At 38.3% G+C, this 19,211-nt stretch overlaps 1 protein-coding gene and 1 long non-coding RNA gene across 3 annotated transcripts in view; one reads left to right on the forward strand and one right to left on the reverse strand.

The window, feature by feature from the left end:
• Positions 1–16,620, forward strand: part of LOC148973299 (uncharacterized) — a 65,050-nt gene extending 48,430 nt beyond the window's left edge. Inside the window, exon 3 of the long non-coding RNA XR_016146807.1 lies at positions 16,538–16,620. This is a non-coding gene — a long non-coding RNA (uncharacterized LOC148973299). The remainder of the gene's footprint in view (positions 1–16,537) is intronic.
• The window catches only part of tgfb1a (transforming growth factor, beta 1a), a 28,237-nt gene continuing 14,037 nt past the window's right edge, over positions 5,012–19,211 (reverse strand). For both annotated transcript variants that reach the window (XM_039654835.2, XM_039654834.2), the window contains 5 exons: positions 16,822–16,908; positions 16,562–16,709; positions 15,144–15,294; positions 12,501–12,611; positions 5,012–7,657 (listed from right to left, as the gene is read on the reverse strand). In XM_039654835.2, coding sequence (XP_039510769.1) covers positions 7,610–7,657; positions 12,501–12,611; positions 15,144–15,294; positions 16,562–16,709; positions 16,822–16,908 — 545 coding nt within the window. In that variant the 3' untranslated portion in view covers positions 5,012–7,609. The remainder of the gene's footprint in view (positions 7,658–12,500; positions 12,612–15,143; positions 15,295–16,561; positions 16,710–16,821; positions 16,909–19,211) is intronic.

Below are 19,211 nucleotides of genomic sequence, written 5' to 3' on the forward strand. Positions count from 1 at the left end.
TGGTGATCAAGCTCACATCTTCTGGGAATGCCCCATCATGCATAACTTTTGGAAGAGCATTAAGGATATTTTGGAAAATCTATTAAAAGTGAACATCTTTTTTGACTCCCAAACATTTTTACTGGATATATTTCCAGAAAATTTTTCTCAAGACCAAGCATTTCTTCTCCATCTCCTCTTAATGACGGTAAGGAAGATGATAACAATCTGTTGGTTAAAACCTGAGCCACCCACTGTTACGCAATGGATACAATAGATAAGACAAGTTTATTTAATGGAGCGGTTGACAGTACAACTACAATTGAAAACCTCAGTTTTTGAAAGAAGATGGGGTCCTGTTATTGACTTTTTGAAATAGGACATAAGCCTATGCCTTAAATTGTTTATGTTGTTGACTGTAAATAATGTATGAAGCCCAGTCTCAGGAGGACAATGTTCATGTTCTTTTTTTATTTTTATTTATTTTCTTTGTATTTTCTTTTGTGTGTATACACAATAAAGTTAAAAAAAAGAAAATTCATAAAATTGAAATAGTCTGGCGAGGTGGGGCCCTAGGTCGGCACATTCACGGGATGGACCTGCTTTCTTCATCCATTGTTTCATCCTTGGTCTCGTCTCTTATCTAAATCTGACCATGGAGTTGACTTTGGCAGGAAAGCTGAAGGTGATTGCTGATAGGCTGTCCCAATCAGTGGCGCCTGCACAATCCAATCACGTTTGAGATGGAAACAAGAAATTGAGGGTTCCTGAGATTTTTATTTTTTCCATTTTTTTTTTTTTTTTAGAAGTAACGGGTAGCCTTCTCACGTTTATGGATAGACATATAGTTGAGTAAAGAGTACAATATTTCCCTCTGAAATGTACTTGAGTTAAGTCATGAGTACTCCCGTTGAAATGATACCCGAGTAAAGTACAGATCCCTCAAAATTGTACTTACGTACTGTCCTCAAGTAAATGTAAGTTACTGTCCGGCTCTGCCCAGCACTGCCGTATGACTCTATAATAGTCCTGGACTTGAGGGAATTATGATTCGACCAACACGTCCTCAGCACCAGGTCCTTCAGCTCCACCCATCTGTTCACAACCACCAGAATACATCTGGGAGCATTTAAGACAAATCATATGATAACAATGATTATATTGATCTTATTTTATTTTATCTTTATTTTTTTATAAAGAAACTCGATACATAAAACACCTGCGTTTCAGATGAAAGACCTCCATGTTTGTTATACAAACGGAAACATTGAGTGTAACCACTGCACATGTCAGTGCAGGAACAAAGGCTTGAGGAAAATTCACTGTGTGTAAACTCCCCTGAAACTGTTGACTCCAATGCAACTGTTGAGTGAAGCTTGTTTGAGAACACAACGCGTTGGCTTTATCGGCCCACTGGGGCCCTTATATTAGCATCCTGAATAATGAACATGACATTTAACAACCACGCCACACTATTTTACATCAGTGAGACCGCGGAAGAGAACATGCTCTTTGTAATATGACACATTTCCGAGGGAAAAAGAATATTTATGTAAGGTCGAACTTGTTGTTTGTGCACCATCTCATTCACGGTAAGATAAGTAACAGATTAATAAAGTAAACAGAGCAGGATAGTCTAATAAGGGTAACTTCTTTCAAAAAGATAAGTGTCCAAAATGACTTTCTTCTGTTTAACATAAAAAGATATTTTGAGAAATGTCTCATTGTTTATATTTCATCCATACAATTGAAGTCATTGAGCACCGAAACGTTTTAATTACCAACATTATTCAAAATATATATTTTATGTTCAACAGAAGAAATGAACTGGGAACTTCGGAGCAACATGAGAATAAGTAAATGATGACAGAAATCTCATTTTTGGGTGAACAATCCCTTAACCTGTTTTCAAGATTATTGGAAGTAATTTTTATTATTTAATGTGTATCATTACTACTAAAGAGGTTTTTAAATCTGATTGTCACAAAATGGATTTTACTCTGTAGAATCACAGTTCTATTAAAATGAATAATACAAAACTAATACAAGTTTAATTAGAGATTAGGCTCAGGTAAAGATCACTGAATCAAGTCACTCAATGATCATTTTTGTCATCAAAACACAATCATCGACACTTGATCATATTTTCTTTTGTGGCACAACAAAAGTGTTTTATATACACTCGGTTTCAGCAGCCAGTGAAAAACAGGAAAAAATGGATTTTTTTAAACAGTAACTAAACACTTAGCCAACTTTTTTTAGTTAATGATCTGTAAGAATGGATCTTTATTAATACCAGTCATTGATTTGAGTAACTTTTTTGGCATTTGTTTATAAAGTGTTCTATTCCTACAATATATGGTGTAAAAACGTCTTAGTGCTGCCCCCTTCAGGTTGAACGGTGGCTCCTGCAGTTGAATTTTCCTATTGGATGTTTGCGGTAGTACGTGACACAGCGGTTGTTGGTGACGTAGGCAAGTTCCATACAAAGAGATGCGTCTCAGATGCACGCCCCCCTCCCCTGGGCTCTGCCCACTTTTCCAGCATTTTTCAAATATTGCCAGTGGGTGGAGTCAGGCTGTCACGTTCCAGCTTACGAAAAGGAGAACTCAAGTGCAAAACAAGGAAGGTTTATTTACAATGAAAAATGGGTACAAAAACAAAAACCCACGACGGGGAAAACAGAATAAATGAACATGAAACAAACACTGGGTCAAGAATACAGGGAACGCCAACCAGGAACAGAGAAACATCTGACAATGACAACGAACCGACCAAGACTGCAAACATGAGGAGACTTAAAAAGGGAACAAATCAAGAGGGGAACAGGTGGAACAACTAAACACTAATCAGGTAACGAGTGGGAAGGATCAAACAATCACAGAAACACATGGCACAACATAACAACACCCATGTGCAATACAAGACAGGACCAACATGTGACATTACCCCCTCACTACGGAGCGGATCCCAGACGCTCCATCAGGCGGGATAGGAGGGACAGACCAGGGCGGGACGGGAGGGACAGACCAGGGTGGGACGGGAGGGACAAAACGTTTAGTCCTGGGAGACACGGGTAAAATACAAAGTCCATCAGGTGGCCAGGGCGGAGCAGACCCCTTGGGCGGCCAGGGCGGAGCAGACCTTTCGGGTGGCCAGGGCGGTGAAGACCCCTCGGGCGGCCAGGGCGGTGAAGACCCCTCGGGCGGCCAGGGCGGTGAAGACCCCTCGGGCGGCCAGGGCGGTGAAGACCCCTCGGGCGGCCAGGGCGGTGAAGACCCCTCGGGCGGCCAGGGCGGTGAAGACCCCTCGGGTGGCCAAGGCGGTGAAGACCCTTCGGGTGGCCAGGGCGGTGAAGCCCTCTCAAGACCAGACACTGGCTCGAGAACAGACACCGGCTCGGGAACAGACACTAAAACAGAAGCAGTCACAAAGACAGACACAAACACAGACACAAACATAGATTCCAGCTCAGCGGCAGACGCAGGCTCAGGGACGGGCACCGGCTCAGGGACGGGCACCGGCTCAGGGACGGGCACCGGCTCAGGGACGGGCACCGGCTCAGTGACGGGCACCGGCTCAGGGACGGGCACCGGCTCAGGGACGGGCACCGGCTCAGGGACGGGCACCGGCTCAGGGACAGTCCCGCCAGACGTGAAGTGGATAGTCCTTCGCTGGGCAGACGGGACATGAGCAGTCTCTCGCTGGACAGACGGGACGTGAGCAGTCTCTCGCTGGACAGACGGGACGTGAGCAGTCTCTCGCTGGATAGACGGGACGTGAGCAGTCTCTCGCTGGACAGACGGGACGTGAGCAGTCTCTCGCTGGACAGACGGGACGTGAGCAGTCTCTCGCTGGACAGACGGGACGCGAATAGTCCTTCGCTGGGTAGATGGGACAAGAATAGTCTCTCGCTGTGCAGACGGGACATGAGCGGTCTCTCGCTGGATTCCCAATAAGAACCTCTGTAGATGTATGACAGAAATAAAGTCAATCTAATTAGTGAAGCTTATTATCAGAGTACTCATAATAATTGGTTTCTAAAATTAAACGAATTAAGGTAAACAGTGTACTTAAATGTTATGAGTTATTTTAACTAATTGGATTTGACTTTGAGTGTGTTTGAGTGTTTCACTGTTTTCTACGGTATATTACTGTTTTAATGGAAAATTGAATGATACTGTCATAATTTGGCCTTTTTTTACAGCAAGGGTTAACAGTGTACTTCAAGACCCAAGGAGTCAAATGCACTCCAGACGAACACTTTGTCTTACATGCACTTACAGACAACTGTCTCCTGAAAACAAACAAGAAAAGGTTAATGACATGTACTAAGGGTGGCCTCTTATACTTACGGTGCACCACTTATGACATCATGGGCTGGGCGGTCACCCATGTGTATTTACACGTGCTTTTAGACACCGGTCACACCGATGACATTTCCCATAGCGTCGATCCACAATGCAGTGTTGAGTTCCACTTTGAAAGGGAATTTCGATTTCATGTTGACTTTAAAGTTACGCAAAGCTCTGTCAGGCTCTGGCAAAGTCTATAGTCAGCACATTTTTGCCTTGGCAAAGACAGAAACTGATGGTTTGGTTAAAGTGTGCTTGTTAAAAACCCCAAAGGAATGGCAATTAAACAATACTGGTGTATGGAGAAAAGCTGTTTGGCTCTTGTGAAGACATCTAATGTGAGGATGCCTCAGGTCCAGAGTTTGAGGACAAGAGTTTCCAAAAATGTATGTTTATGAACAATAGGGTACAGTAGATGATGAACAATTTTGCCCATTGCAGTCTTGCATAAAGGCTTGAGTGGATGTTGTAGTGTGCTGCTTGCCAGTGTGTGTATTTGTTAACTTTTCCATGGAGTCATCACTAAGAGCACCACGTTTTAAATGCAGGTCTGGACATGCATCAGTCGTTTCCAAAGCCTGAGTAACCACGTGTCATTAATTCCCAGAGGGAAGAGAGGAAAGGAGAAAGTAAAAAAAAAATCAACAGCAAAAGAAAACAGAAACAGAGGATAATAAATTGATTAAAACATTAGACATTTATTAGGGAAGTTTATTAGGGAAGAACATGTTGAGCTATGTATTTTTTCTCACAACTGAATTTATTATGTTTATGTATAAGTAAACCATTATAAATACAATTGTTTGTAAAGAATTTGCTGTAGGACTGGAGCTGTAACTCCATTACTCCGGCCAATACTTGACCCTAATTTGTGAACCCCAGTTTATGAAGATTTCTCAACTACTTTGAAGTTTTTGTAATTACACACACACAAAAAAGTTGAAACAAAATATGTTCAAACACTCTATAATCTCCCCATTATCTTCTGGGCAGGATAACCAATAGATAAATACATGTTTTTTGTTATTGTTGTGGACTGTTGACATGAGGAATGTGTATTCAATTTAGCATAATATCACAGTTATATGATATGAGAATAGTAAGGCCTGTTGTTAGGGAGAACATGTTATTTAAGGAAAATATAATTTTATTTTTAAAATGACATAATTTTTTTTCAAAGCTAGTCTGTGGGGTAAAACGCTTCCCACTATCATAATTACAGTAGTTACAACAGCCTGAACATCACATTCTTTGTTTCACCATCAAATGTGAATGTTATCGGTTGTTGAATAAAAAAAAATGTGGACTTTCATTTTTGTTAAAAATCTAATAACATGGAAACTTTACATTTTTGTCAATGTTACTGAAAAGTAGTATACATTCTATCAGTTTAGAATTTATACTAGTTTTCAGTAACAACAGTTCCCCCACTTTATCACTAATATTTATTATGGGAATGACAATAATGAGAATTTATGAGAAAAATCTTTTCATTAAGATTTTGTGGACTGGATTGAGAACCTTGTTTATTTATTTTGTTTATTGAAACAATTAATGGGGCACAATGGCACAAAATAAGTGCAAAAAAGTATATAATAAACACTGCATGAATGTGACATATTTGTCAAATGACACCTATATCGTTTTAAAACACTTGCAATATACATGTTAAATGGCAGTATGTACATGTTGAAAGATGTTGCAAATAGCATACTTCAATGAAGGGTGCTTTGAGTTTGCGAGCAGTGTAGTCTCTGCCACATTGCATTTAACCTAACACACAGAACACAGTTCTCACCACTCAAAAACATGGGAGCTTTATAAATATACACACTAATGCTTCTCATAAAGATGTCGGCACAAGGAAACAACTGAAGACACACACATACACATACAGTACAGTCACAATCATTTTTTTTTTTTACTAACTCAAAATTCCTCATTAACACTAATACATCATACACACTTGCACATGGGTGAAATTTCACCTCAAAACCAGAAGAATATTTTGAAAGAAAATTAAGCCTGTCTGTAGGACAAACTTATTTGTATTATGACATTATTTTCATGACAAGTACATTATTTTACTGTAATAAAAATACTTAACTTGTTTACATTTATTGATTTTATGTATTAATAAATCATTTTATGTATTTGTTGTACTGTCTTTACTGTAAACAATAATAACTGAATTGACTAGATGCATTACAGTGTCTAAAATGACATATATTAAAATATATATATTATATCACATGATGCAAATTCATGGTCATAAAATGAAGATTCACATTTGTGAGAAATAATATATATATATATATATATATATATATATAATTTTAATTTATTTTTTATTTTCTTTAAATGTGACATATTTTGTTGAGATTGATCAACACATTTATTTTGCAAAGCTGTAAAAGACATTCTCCTGTGACACCTGATAGTGTGCAATATGTAGTTGGGGAGCACATGAGAGCTTTGAAATGTTTACCATTCAGTAGTGCTCTTAGTGTTTCTCTTGCTTTCAAAAGCTGAGACCTCACCTGGTCTGCACTGATCTTATTTACAGGAACCTGTTCTGGTGAGATCTTGAGGGTGTAAGAGCACAGTTGTGCACAACAGTAAGACCCATCCTGTACATTAAAAGAAAACCACCCAAATATTAAAGCATTTAAATCACACATTTTCCAATGCCAATAGCTTTCTTGACACATGCTGTACGTCATGAGCCTTCACCTCCATTGTTTAGTGCAAACACTTCTCTTTACTGTGCATTAATTGACACATTAGATGTTCCTTTGACAACATTACCTTTATCAGTACAGCACCATTAGAAATTCTCATTGAACATTTGGCATGCAATGCTACACGGCTGCCCTCATGGTACAATCAAATTATGAACTTAACAAGCACAATAAATTAATGGGTATGAGTAATGTAAATAAACATTGAAAAAATGAAAAAGCATATATTTGGTTTAATATTGAGCTTGTTTTGTGAAATGCTTTAACGGAATGTCTTTGTGTGCTCTTGTGACATTGTAGAGGGGCATAGCTGAGAGTCTCATTTTCAAAGATATTCTTTCATTTTCCCTCCATTTTTTTGCCACTCTCATATCTCCTTTTCCCAGCCTTGTGAGTTGTCTCAGCTCCTGATTTTCCTTCCCAGTGAGACTTTATCTGTCCATCTACTGTATCTTTGTGTTTGCTTATGATCCAGAGAGAGATAGTGCCATGGAGCACTTTTTGAAGATAAAAATAATGTTATAAAGTCCTATTTTAACTGCACTTGCAGCTCCTCACCACCATGTTGGACAACTGCTCCACCTAGAAACAGAGCCAAGACAAAATTATTAATTCACATGAATGAATTTGTAAATAATCAAGCACAAAACCTTGTCAGGTGAAGTACTTCTTAAGTCCATTTTTGTTAGATAGTAGTTATACCAAATTGTTCTCACTCCAAAGAACTCACTATTTGTATTTGTAAATGGAGCACGGTGCAAAAGAATGTGTATGTATGTAGTTGTTTTGATTGTTTGTTGTACTTAGGATTGAATGCTTTATGTGTATATGCTTTATCATGGTTGTTAAATGTAGGACTAGGTCTATTGCTTTTGGATGGGTTTGGATGAATTAGATGATCATGATGGAGAGGTTCGGCACTGCAGTGACATTGGTGCATATATCAATTGTAACTTAAGCAATATGACCTAGAAAATCTTAAATATTTAAGTATGAATAATAACTTTTCGGTGGTTCATATTAATATCAGAAGTCTAGCTAAACATATGATCAATTAGTGTCAATGCTGTCTGCATCAGGTTGCTGTTTTGATGCAATTGCTTGCTTGCAGTGAAACCTGGTTAAATGATAGGTCATACTGTGATTCTTTTAACCTTAAGGGCTATACATTTTATTATAAGAACAGATTAGGTATAATGGGTGGAGGTGTGTGTCTTTATGTTAAATCAAGATTTCAGGCCAATGTCTGTGACAATTTGGGCTTTGAAGATGACCAAACAGATTCATTGTTTCTCGACATAAGTATTAATGCAACCAGTAATCTCATCGTTGGCATAGTGTATCGCCCCCCTGATGTGAACCCTACTACTTTTATTAGTAAATTGGAGGAAACTCTTTTTGATATTAATAGGAAAAATCACAATTGTATAATTCTTGGGGATTTTAATATTGACATCTCAAGGGATGGTCCTATTAAAAATGATTTCATGAACACCCTTCACTCCTCCTCCTTTATACCAACCATTAATAGATATACTAGAGAAACTCACTCTTCTAAGTCTATCATTGATAATATTATTACAAAGTCAGGTGTTGTTCTGACTGATATAACTGATCACTACCCAATTGTGTTATCTTTAAACCTGGCGTCCAAACCTCCATTTAACTGCCGTAAAATAAAGATTAGTGTCCTGAACGAAAGAACGCTACAGCAGCTCCGTAATAACTTAGAGACTAAAGTTTGGACTAGTGTGTATCCAGAGACTGCTTATGACAGACTAATTCAAGAATTAACGGGGGCCATACAAAAGACTCTTCCAATGAAGACTGTCATGTGCAGGAATGATGATCATCACCCTTGGCTTACTAAAGGGATTCTTAACTCTATCAAACGTAAAAATAAACTTTATAAACTCTATAGGAAAAATCCAAATGATGACAACAAAAGCAAATATTTTAAGTTTAGAAATAGACTCACCCATATTATGAGGAAGAGTAAACAAATTTACTATATTGAACATATAAATGCAGCCCAAAAAGGGCCTGGGCTGTGTTGAATAAAGTTCTAAACAGGGGCCAGAAGTCAGCTGTGTTACCCGAATGTTCGAATGACAACTCACTTTTATTAGCTGATAGTTTTAACGATTACTTTGTTTCATTAGGTGAAGATCTTGCCAAAAAAATCAGACCTCCCAACGAATCCTCTTTTAAACAGTATCTCCATGGAAATTAGATGCAATCTTTCTTTATGAAACCTACTGACAAAATTGAAATTTATAAAATTATTGCAGACTTGAAGAGTTCTTGTACGGAAGGGGTTGATGGAATCTGTAGTAAAATTCTGATAGCTGTTGCAGACTTAATAGCACAGCCACTTATGCATTGCATTAACCTGTCACTTCTGTATGGCATAGTGCCAAGTATGACAAAAATAGCCAGAATTACTCCAATTTACAAATCAGGTGACAAAAACAATATGGGTAATTACCGTCCAATTTCTATTTTACCATCTCTGTCTAAGGTATTGGAGAGAATGGTACACATTAGGTTAAGTCTATATCTGGATAAACTTCATATTCTTGTAAGATCGCAGTATGGTTTCAGGAAAGAGAATTCTACCTTTATGGCTGTTTTAGATCTTGTTGAAAAAAAAAATCAATGATTCTTTAGACCAGGGTGATTGTGGAGTTGGTGTTTTCCTTGATCTATCTAAGGCATTTGACACTATTGATCTTAATATTCTTCTAGAATTTACATCATTATGGTGTTAAAGGAGTAGCATTCGACTGGTTTAAAAGTTATCTATATGGTCGGAAACAAAACTGTATGTGATGATTAATAACCATATATCTCAAATGAAAGAACTTAAATACGGGGTTCCCCAAGGCTCAATATTGGGTCCATTACTTTTCAATATATATATATATATATATAAATGACTTTGTGAATTCCTCTCAAGTATTTCTGTTCGCAGATGATACCAATTTGTTTTTGTCGCATAAAGATCCAACAGATTTACAAATTATTTTAAATGAAGAACTACAAAAAATTGTTATCTGGTATAAGTGTAATAAATTATCCATCAACACTAAAAAAACTAACTATATAATGTTTCAATCAAACACAAGGCCATCGGCTATAAAACAGCTTTGGCTCAATGTAGATGATGAGGAGATACTACCAACATCTACTACAAAGTTCTTGGGGGCTCACATTGATAAATGTTTAAACTTTAAATGCCACATTCATCACTTGATACAGAAGCTTTCAAAATACGTCGGTCTGTTTTTCAGAATACGGCACTTTCTTACATTACCTGCTCTTCTTACCCTGTATAAAACCTTGTTTGAACCTCACATTAGTTATTGTAACGTAATCTGGTGTAATACCTACCCGAGTCATTTAAATAAATTAATAAGTCTGCAAAAGAAGATAATAAGAGCTATAACGTGGTCTTGGTACAACACCCATACAAGACCCCTTTTCCACCACTTAGGTCTCCTTCGGCTTACCGAGTTGAACATATACCATAATGCGTGCATTATATACCAAGTAGTTAATGCTACAAATAGCCGGCTATCCCAGCTCATTCCAATTAGTAGTCCGCTTCATGCTCAAGCTACCAGAAACAAACATCTAATCATTGGTAAAACTAGAAGACTCAAAAGTGCAAAAGTGAGCATTACAAGTAGAGGCCCAATGATTTGGAATGAGCTAGATACCAAGCTGAAGGTGTTGAAATCTGTATCCATCTTTAAGAAAACACTAAAAAAGGAACTTTTACCTTTATATCTAGAACCTTGTCAGTAGCCTTCCTAGTCTACAGTTGATTTTAAAGCATTGTCCTGATTCACTTTTGTTGTGTCTTATGTTGTCTTATGTTGTATTCCATTGCTACACAGATGACACCCAACTATACATCCATCCACAATGCAGTGCTTCTTTTCCCACAAATTCCATATCAGCCTGTATTGATGATATAAATGCCTGGATGACCAGTAATTTTCTCAAACTCCACACTGATAAAACAGATGTACTTCTTGGTTCACCTCAAATACGCATCCCATTTTTGGTTCAACCTTCCACCATGTCAAAAACCTTGGTATAATCTTTGATTCCTCTGTGTCCTTCCTTACACACATTTCCTCTCTCACTAAGTAATATGATGCAGCGTCAATTTATGAATATCAGCGATGCTGAAACCTTGGTTCACGCTTTCATCACATCACGGCTAGACTACTGCAAATCTCTATTCTGTGGCTTACCCAACTCATCTATATACCCAACTCATCTATATATGCAATATATTCGTCACATATACAAAGAAATCTTCCCACATAACTCAGATTTTATGCAGACTTCATTGGCAACCGGTACGCTTTCGTATTAAATACAAGATACTCCTTATCAAATTCAAAGCACTCCAAAGTCTCCATTGGTCTTCAACCAACTCAAATGTCTTTCAGCCGGACACCTCAGCCGGACACTCAGCCGGTCTTTCAGCCGGTTTTCAGAGACACCCAGGATACTCCTCTTTTTTTTGGAAATAGGCTCATTTTACAACTCCACCAGAGTTAAACTGTTGAGTTTTACCGTTTTTGAATACATTCAGTCGATCTCCGGTTCTTGCGGTACCACTTTTATCATAGCTTAGCATACATCATTCAAGTGCACAAGACCATTAGCATTTCTCAAAATAAAATGACTAAAGTGTTTTGATATTTTTCCTATTTAAAACTTGACTCTTCTGTAGTTGCATCATGCACTAAGACAGACGGAAAATGTAAAGTTGCGATTTTCTAGGCTGATATGGTGAGGAACTGTGAATGGAATCTGTTAGTATGTGGTGTGCTTTCCTGGTCAAATTCTTGGCACTCCACACTAAAGAGGAATAAAACAGATAAATCTATTTTTTTTTATCATCATGTTTGTGGTCTCTCACATTTTGAAAAAAATATAAGATATAAAAAATCTTTTAATGTGGCCCCATCTTCAGATGATATTCTCAGATACTGCGATTTCATTGTAATCCTTCTCACAATGTCACTGCATTCACCATTAACCATTCACCTGAACATTTTATGATGTTGTATATGGTATCATTGTGATCCTTGGCCATCAAAACATAGGGGTAGACATCACACTTTCCTTGTTATCATGTTTGGTTCAGGATATAATACAAAATATATAATGCAGTTATGGCAGAAAGCACGAAAAGTTTTTGCGATGGCTCCATTTCTGAAAATGTCCAGGGTCGCAAACTGTCCATGTGTACCAAGTTTCATGCTTTTATGAAAAAGTGAACAAAATTTTCACACATCACCTGGACCATATCTGTTGTAACTCATCCTGTGAAAGTGTATATATGTGCATACAAACATTAACATTATAAATATTACACGTAATGATATTTTTTTGCATTTACCTTGTGCTGTCTTCCCACATAGTAAAGAATTGGTAGAGGGTCGAAGACTGCAGGTACGCAGCATGGCTGAGCAGATGCACCAGGGTTGTGGTGTTTGTACAAGGCTAAAATCTGTGTGAAAAAAATACACATACCAATACTACAATGAAAAGGAGAAGAAACGCATGTCTTATTTTATTTTACACAGTGTAAAATAAGTGCACATAATGGTAAAATATGAAGTGATCTCAGTAGTGAGCTGAAAATGAGTAAAGCCCTATTCGCACGGGATTAGTATTACCTGGGGACAATGTGAGAATTTGAAATTACCCTCCCACATCTGAATTTCGTGTGGCGCATTCGCACGGGATAAGCGAAGCCTGTGATTTTACTCGAATTTACTGACTTATCTCCCGGATATGATGTCATTAGGCTATAGCTTTGAAATGTCTTGTCGTTATTATGTCTAGCTGTAAATAATAATAAAAAGAAGAATTGTCCTTACCGTATGCTGCTAACATGTCATTCATCTCCATCTAATCGTTCTTTTTGTTTTTGCTCTTCTGATGGTTTTCCGCTTTCTATTTCTGCAAATTGTATAGTTGTACTAGTGATATGACCCCGCACCCAAAATACTATCAAAACACTCCAACTCAGCCTCTATTCTTCGCGGAAGATGGATAAAAAGGCTCAGATGAAACAAAAACCTTGAAAAAATTATATACGATCCTGCCAAATCACAGAGATGTCGATTCGCACGGGACTAATGTTATCACATGACCTCGGTGTTCGGCGAAATATAGTAGGTAATTTGCGGAGGAATTTTTACTTTACAAATTACAGACATGGGAGATTCGCACAGGATTAACATCACAGACAAACAATTATTACAAATTACTACAGGTCACCTGATAATAGGGCTTTATACTAAAGTTTAACATATCAGTTACCTGTTCACTCATTCACATGTTCTGATTAGTAGCCTAACCGGGATCGGAATGGTCCACATCAAGAGTAGCCCGAAGTGCAACAAAGCTATATGTCGGAGTTCTGCCAGTGCCCACTAGGCTATCAGCTCCGACAAGACGGCACTTTTGCTTGCGCTTGCTTCTGTTAAGCGAGTAGGTGATATGCAAGCTCTCCCAATCAGCGAGTCTTGCATAGATAAGAGCCCAAATGACCATAGGGTCACTATTATTCCAAGGAAAGAATTTTTTCACCTTAGGCCTATTATGTGCCTACGGTGCTCTCAACGCTATTCGTTGCTGAGGGTGATGACCCCACAGCAGATAAGGACCCCCTTCCACAAATGCTTTGCCCTGTACGTGCTTTGTGCATTTATATTGAGTGCACCAGACAGTTTAGACCCTCTGATCAGCTTTTTTTTGTACTTTGATGGCCGCACTAAAGGCCTGCCTGTTCCTTTAAAGGGGAACTTGGCAACTCTAGTAATTTTTTTGCTGATTTTCACTTTTGTTGTCGTATGTTTTCTCATCGAGCTGCCCCTACAGCTGTGTGGCGTATATTTCCACAACACTGACATAAAAAAAAAAACTCACTTGCAGCACCTTCCTCTTTCTATCACTGCTCATGTGCACTTGTTATTAACTTACCGACTTACCAAGGTATACATTTTTTTAATGGCAAGACAGAAATCTCTCTGACTAAATCTAAAACTGTGTTTCAAAGATGAACGGAGGTCATACGGGCTTGGGGCGAGGGTGAGTCATTAATGACATCACTTTCATTTTTGGGTGAACTAAGCCTTTAAGGACATTATCTCAGGCAGCTCACACATTAAAAACAGTCAGGATCCTCAGGTATGATCTGTTTTCTCTTCTAACAAAGACAACAAGTTTCATAATAAAACCTGGTGAAATTTGAAGCTTGCATAGGCAAAACTTAAAAGCTAAAAAAGAAAGAACATAAAAGTGATGTTAAGTGTATGACATTTCAGCCCTTGGGGTAACTAGTCATTCAAAAATTGTTTTCTCTACATTGCCAACTCTTGACCTCAAATGTACCTCTGGATACTATCTGTGCATTGTAAATGAACTAACATACTGTACATAGGCACGATTGACACTCTTTTTTAAAGTGGTGTTGTGCAATCTTGCTCTAAAAATGATTCAGGCAGGAAAATGAAACAAGCTGTTTTCTGTTCTAAATAGTATTAAAGATTGGAAATAGTGCATACCAAATCATGTTGCAAATAATCCTAACATACTTTTCTGGTGTATTTTCATAGTGTGCCTGTACACTATTTTAGTGTAACTTGTCCAGGTAAAGAAAACTGAGTGGTATGAAGCTGCAGCTGCCACAGCTATAAATGTAAAGTTCAGAAATAATATTACTTTAGAAAATGCACTGTGAAGATTTTCCACTAAACATTTTAGCGCAGAATTTGGCTTCTAAAAGCCAAATTCATTTGGCCCATGCTATGTCCAGACACTGGCATTCTGTAACTTTTGCTAAACACACACTGGTGAAGTACTGTGCATACTTTTATAGGCATTATGTGCATTTTTGTCTCTATATATACTAGACTTCTGCACAGCACAGTGGTCAACTATTTTTTTTTGTGATTTATAAAATAATTCAATTAATTGAAATTATATGTTGTATCATTTGTCAAGTGGGACGGGGTGGAAAACAACACCCTACCTGAGAGTATTTGTTCTCAGCATTCCAGATGTAGGTACAGGAGCCCATGCAGTAGTTAGCATAGTATCCTTTAGGCTTGTGGATCCACTTCCAGCCCAGATCTTGCCGAAAGTCAATGTAAAGCTTACGCATGCAGCAGGTCTCTGTTTTTCTGTCAGAGAATATTGGGAAGGAGAATACAGTGGCTCTTGTTAAAGTCAGCATTATTAGATAGAAATAATTGACAGGGTTGAGTTACTGAATTAGTCACCCTATTCAGTCCCCGTCCTGCGTTTCTGACTCGTTTCTGACTTCGAGTTTGCTGACTTGTTGTCAATGTCAATCCTTATTTTGGGATATTTTAATGTACACATAGACCACAATGACAAAGGACTTTTTATTTTTACTTGTTAAAAGTATTTTTACTTTTATTTTTTAACTGTTTTAATCTTACACAGTTTATTAGTGGCCCAACACACAACAAAGGTCATACTTTAGACCATGAGATTGCAAATGATTAATTTGTGTCTCAGCGGTCTTCTGCTGATATTGGTATTTCTGATCATTTAACAAGTAACGTCAGTCAGGGGATGATTTTGGTTGCAGGGATTGCATTTTCGTTGGAAATGAAAGTCGGGTTGATGATGCCAGATTGACGTCAGAATCCTACGTCGGATTGACGTCACCATCCAACTTCGGACAGATGTTGGATTTTGGTTGGAAATGAAAGTCGGGTTGATGTCAGAACCCAATTGACGTCAACACGAATTTCATTTTCAACCACAATACAATGTCTGTCCAACTTTGGAGATTAATGTCAATCTGGCGTTGCATTCTGACATTAACCTGATTATTCATTTTCAACATTGGGTTTGGTCTTCTAAATGCGAAAATTGTCATTGTTTTGGAGCACACTAGCTTTATAGATAACAGTAAGGCTAACATATTCACACTAAAAGCCAAAAACTTTAAAAAGGGGACTATTTGAGGGAACAGCCATTTTGAAACCATTTTGGAAATTATTGAGTGCACTTATTCAACCTCACATTCAATCCCACTACTGAAACTCTGTTCTAGAAATAAATTTGATATTGATATTAGGGTAGGTATGTATGCAGGCATAGATCAGAGACATAAAAGGTACTGTATTATAACAATGCAACAATAATAAAACAATGCATTGAAATGTATTTTTTACATAAAATGTAAAACTTTTAAAACAAGCAACTTAAGTAAAAATCGGTCTTTACAACTTTACTTTTGTAACAGAGTAATATTTGACCTCTATCTGTACTTTCATTCAAGTAAAGAAGTTGTGTACTTTGTCCACCTCTGATTCTGACATTTGGTCAACATGATAAGAGTATAAGTGTTTAGGTATATTTGCTATTTATTTTTTTGTTCTGTATCTAAAGGTGAAAGACAGCAAAGAGACTCACTCATCACAAGTTACATCAGTGCCAACATCTCGTTTCCTGCGAGCGGATGCAAGGGAGTTGCCATTAGACGGCAAGGATAAAGCCAAAATGTAAGGCTTCACCATCATCTCTGCCAGACTGGCAGTGTCACCTCTCTGTTTGTCTAGTCCTTTAAATATACACATATACACACACAGAAAAAGATGAAAGATTATGTCAGTTTTGGATTCTTTTGGCAAACATTTCCAACACTATGTTTCAAATTGTTGAGATTATTTTACCTGATATAGTGAAGAGGAATTTATCTGTACTCTGCAGGTCTGTCTTACAGCCACAGTATAACCTCACTTCTAAACTTTCTTCATCTTCTGTAAAACACACACACACACACACACACACACAAGATTATTTGGATTTGGAGTCTGCTGTATATGGAACACATAATACAACTGCTAGAGTACCTGCCCTAACATCAAAGAAAGAAAAAAAATGGGTAAATAAAAATGAGTCACTCCATACTAAAAAGTCTATTTAAGATGAATTATGTAGGGTTTACAAATATAACTTTGCTTTCCATTTATCATTTAAAGAACATTTTAATTATTCGATACCACAGCAAAAACACAGAAATACAGGTAGGGGAGAGTGGTGCACAATTAAGGAGTAAACAAACACACAGCAAAACACAGCTATACAGCATAGTTCAAAACATAACAATAATGAATCATTTCCGAACATTGACTCTCAGTCTTTATTCACCTTTTTCTAATGGTTTCGCAATAGAATTCAAAGAAGTATAGAACAGATTAGCATTGTTCTAATAGGTGCACATTGTAACACAGTGGAGCACGAGCCCCAGTAAAGTTTTGCTGTGCCCCAGTAAAAATAAATCCTAAAAAAGCTATACACAGTAGATATGTCTGAAAATAAGCTATCCTCATTATTGGAAGTCATGATTTATTTAATTATTTAAACTATTTAAAATTTGAAGGCTGATTGTAATGCCAGCTGAAGCAAAAATATCCTGTGCATCCTCTTCAATCACTTCAGCCCTCAATTTGAGTCGCAGTCTGTCATTACGACGATTATGCATAATATGACATTTTCTCCAGAGACATGAAATTAAGTTGCTAGTGACCTTGGAGAAAAACTGAGCAAACTTTATACTGACCTAAACAAAGTGTGACTGTTGTGAATAAAACAAGTTGTCAAATTTGTTTAAAACGTTTTTTCTTGATTATTATTGCACTTCCATAGACACCTGTGTTTATTTTTAAAACTATAAATATTTTGGGAAGTACTTTGGTGTGTTTATACTGTATATATTAGAATAAACATTATTTTTGTTGGTCAGTTGTGATGGTGCTGCTGAGCGAGTCTCTCTCTGGCCAAAGCATGAAAGCAGAATTGAATTGAGCAGTATGATTATATATTTATCACACACCATGCTAATCACACTGATGTGATCGTTGTTTAAAAATTACATGGTATGGTAGAGTTCCAGTGTACAAAAATATGGAGTTCCCTTTCGTTGTCACTCCGAGGTCCGTCAGATGACAACGAATGGGGATTTTGCTTAGAAAGCCTATCAGCTTCGCTCAACATAAAACGAGCCAATGGCAAAGAAATGGCATTGGTCTGCAGATTTTGCATAGCGTAACTCCGCCTCACTTGTGAGTATAAAAGGAGGACGCTGGCAGCAATACAGACATGTTTTTGCTTCGGAGCCAAGTTTGATCTTTGTTCCACAAGCCTCCCTGTATTGTCAGCTTTTTCCCAACAAGCAGATTCTCTGTGTTGGAGTGACGGCGATATCCCCACGTGTTCACGCTTCCTGCTAATCTGTGCAGTGGTTTGCCAGTGAGTGTGTTCTCCCTGGGCGATTCAGCATCTCCCTAAAAGAGCTTGCACGCCGCACGTCTTTTTAAATGTGCCTCGCCCGTGCACTTCTGGTTGCGGCAGACTCTATCAGACTCTAATGGGCATGAGCGCTGTCTAGTGTGTTTGGGCATTGATCACGGTAGAGCAGCGCTCGTGGATGACTCATGTTCTCTCTGTGGGAACATGACCATCGCGTCACTACGGTCGAGACTCAGTGATCTCGCAAGAGTGAGAGTCCCCTCATCCACCCCCTGATCTACTGACTGTAGAAATAGAGCTAGTACTTCGGCTGGTGGCCAGGGTGACCTGAGAGTGAAGGTGTGGAACAAGGCACCGACTATCAGTCCGTGCCCTCCACCTACCCCTCCTGTGACGATGCCCGCCAGTGTCCAGATGATTCCCGCGGGCCCATCTTCGGATGTCCCGCGTGTTTACTTTGGTGCTACAGATTATGCAATGTCTGTCGCTGCATCACAAGGTGGGTGAAGACTTGGCAGCGCTGCCTCCTTCGGGTAAGAAGTCGTTCGCCGAGCCTGCTCCCGAAATGACTGCAATGCTTTCCCAAGCAGCTGTGAGCATCGGGTTAAAAAGTGGACTCCTCCGCCCTGTCCCGAGCACTCGCGGCTGGATGATTAGTTTTAGACGATTAGATTCACGTCTGTGGCCAACCCCAATACCATTCTTCACGGAAGTGGATGATGAAATCTCGAAGTCCTGGAAGACCCCCATGTCTATGGAAGCTTCTGTGTAGCATTATTCAATTTGAAATGTAATATGCAAAATGACAATG

Source organism: Pimephales promelas, chromosome 16, assembly GCF_988280905.1.
Source record: "Pimephales promelas chromosome 16, fPimPro1.hap1.1, whole genome shotgun sequence".
Classification (NCBI taxonomy): Eukaryota; Metazoa; Chordata; class Actinopteri; order Cypriniformes; family Leuciscidae; genus Pimephales; species Pimephales promelas.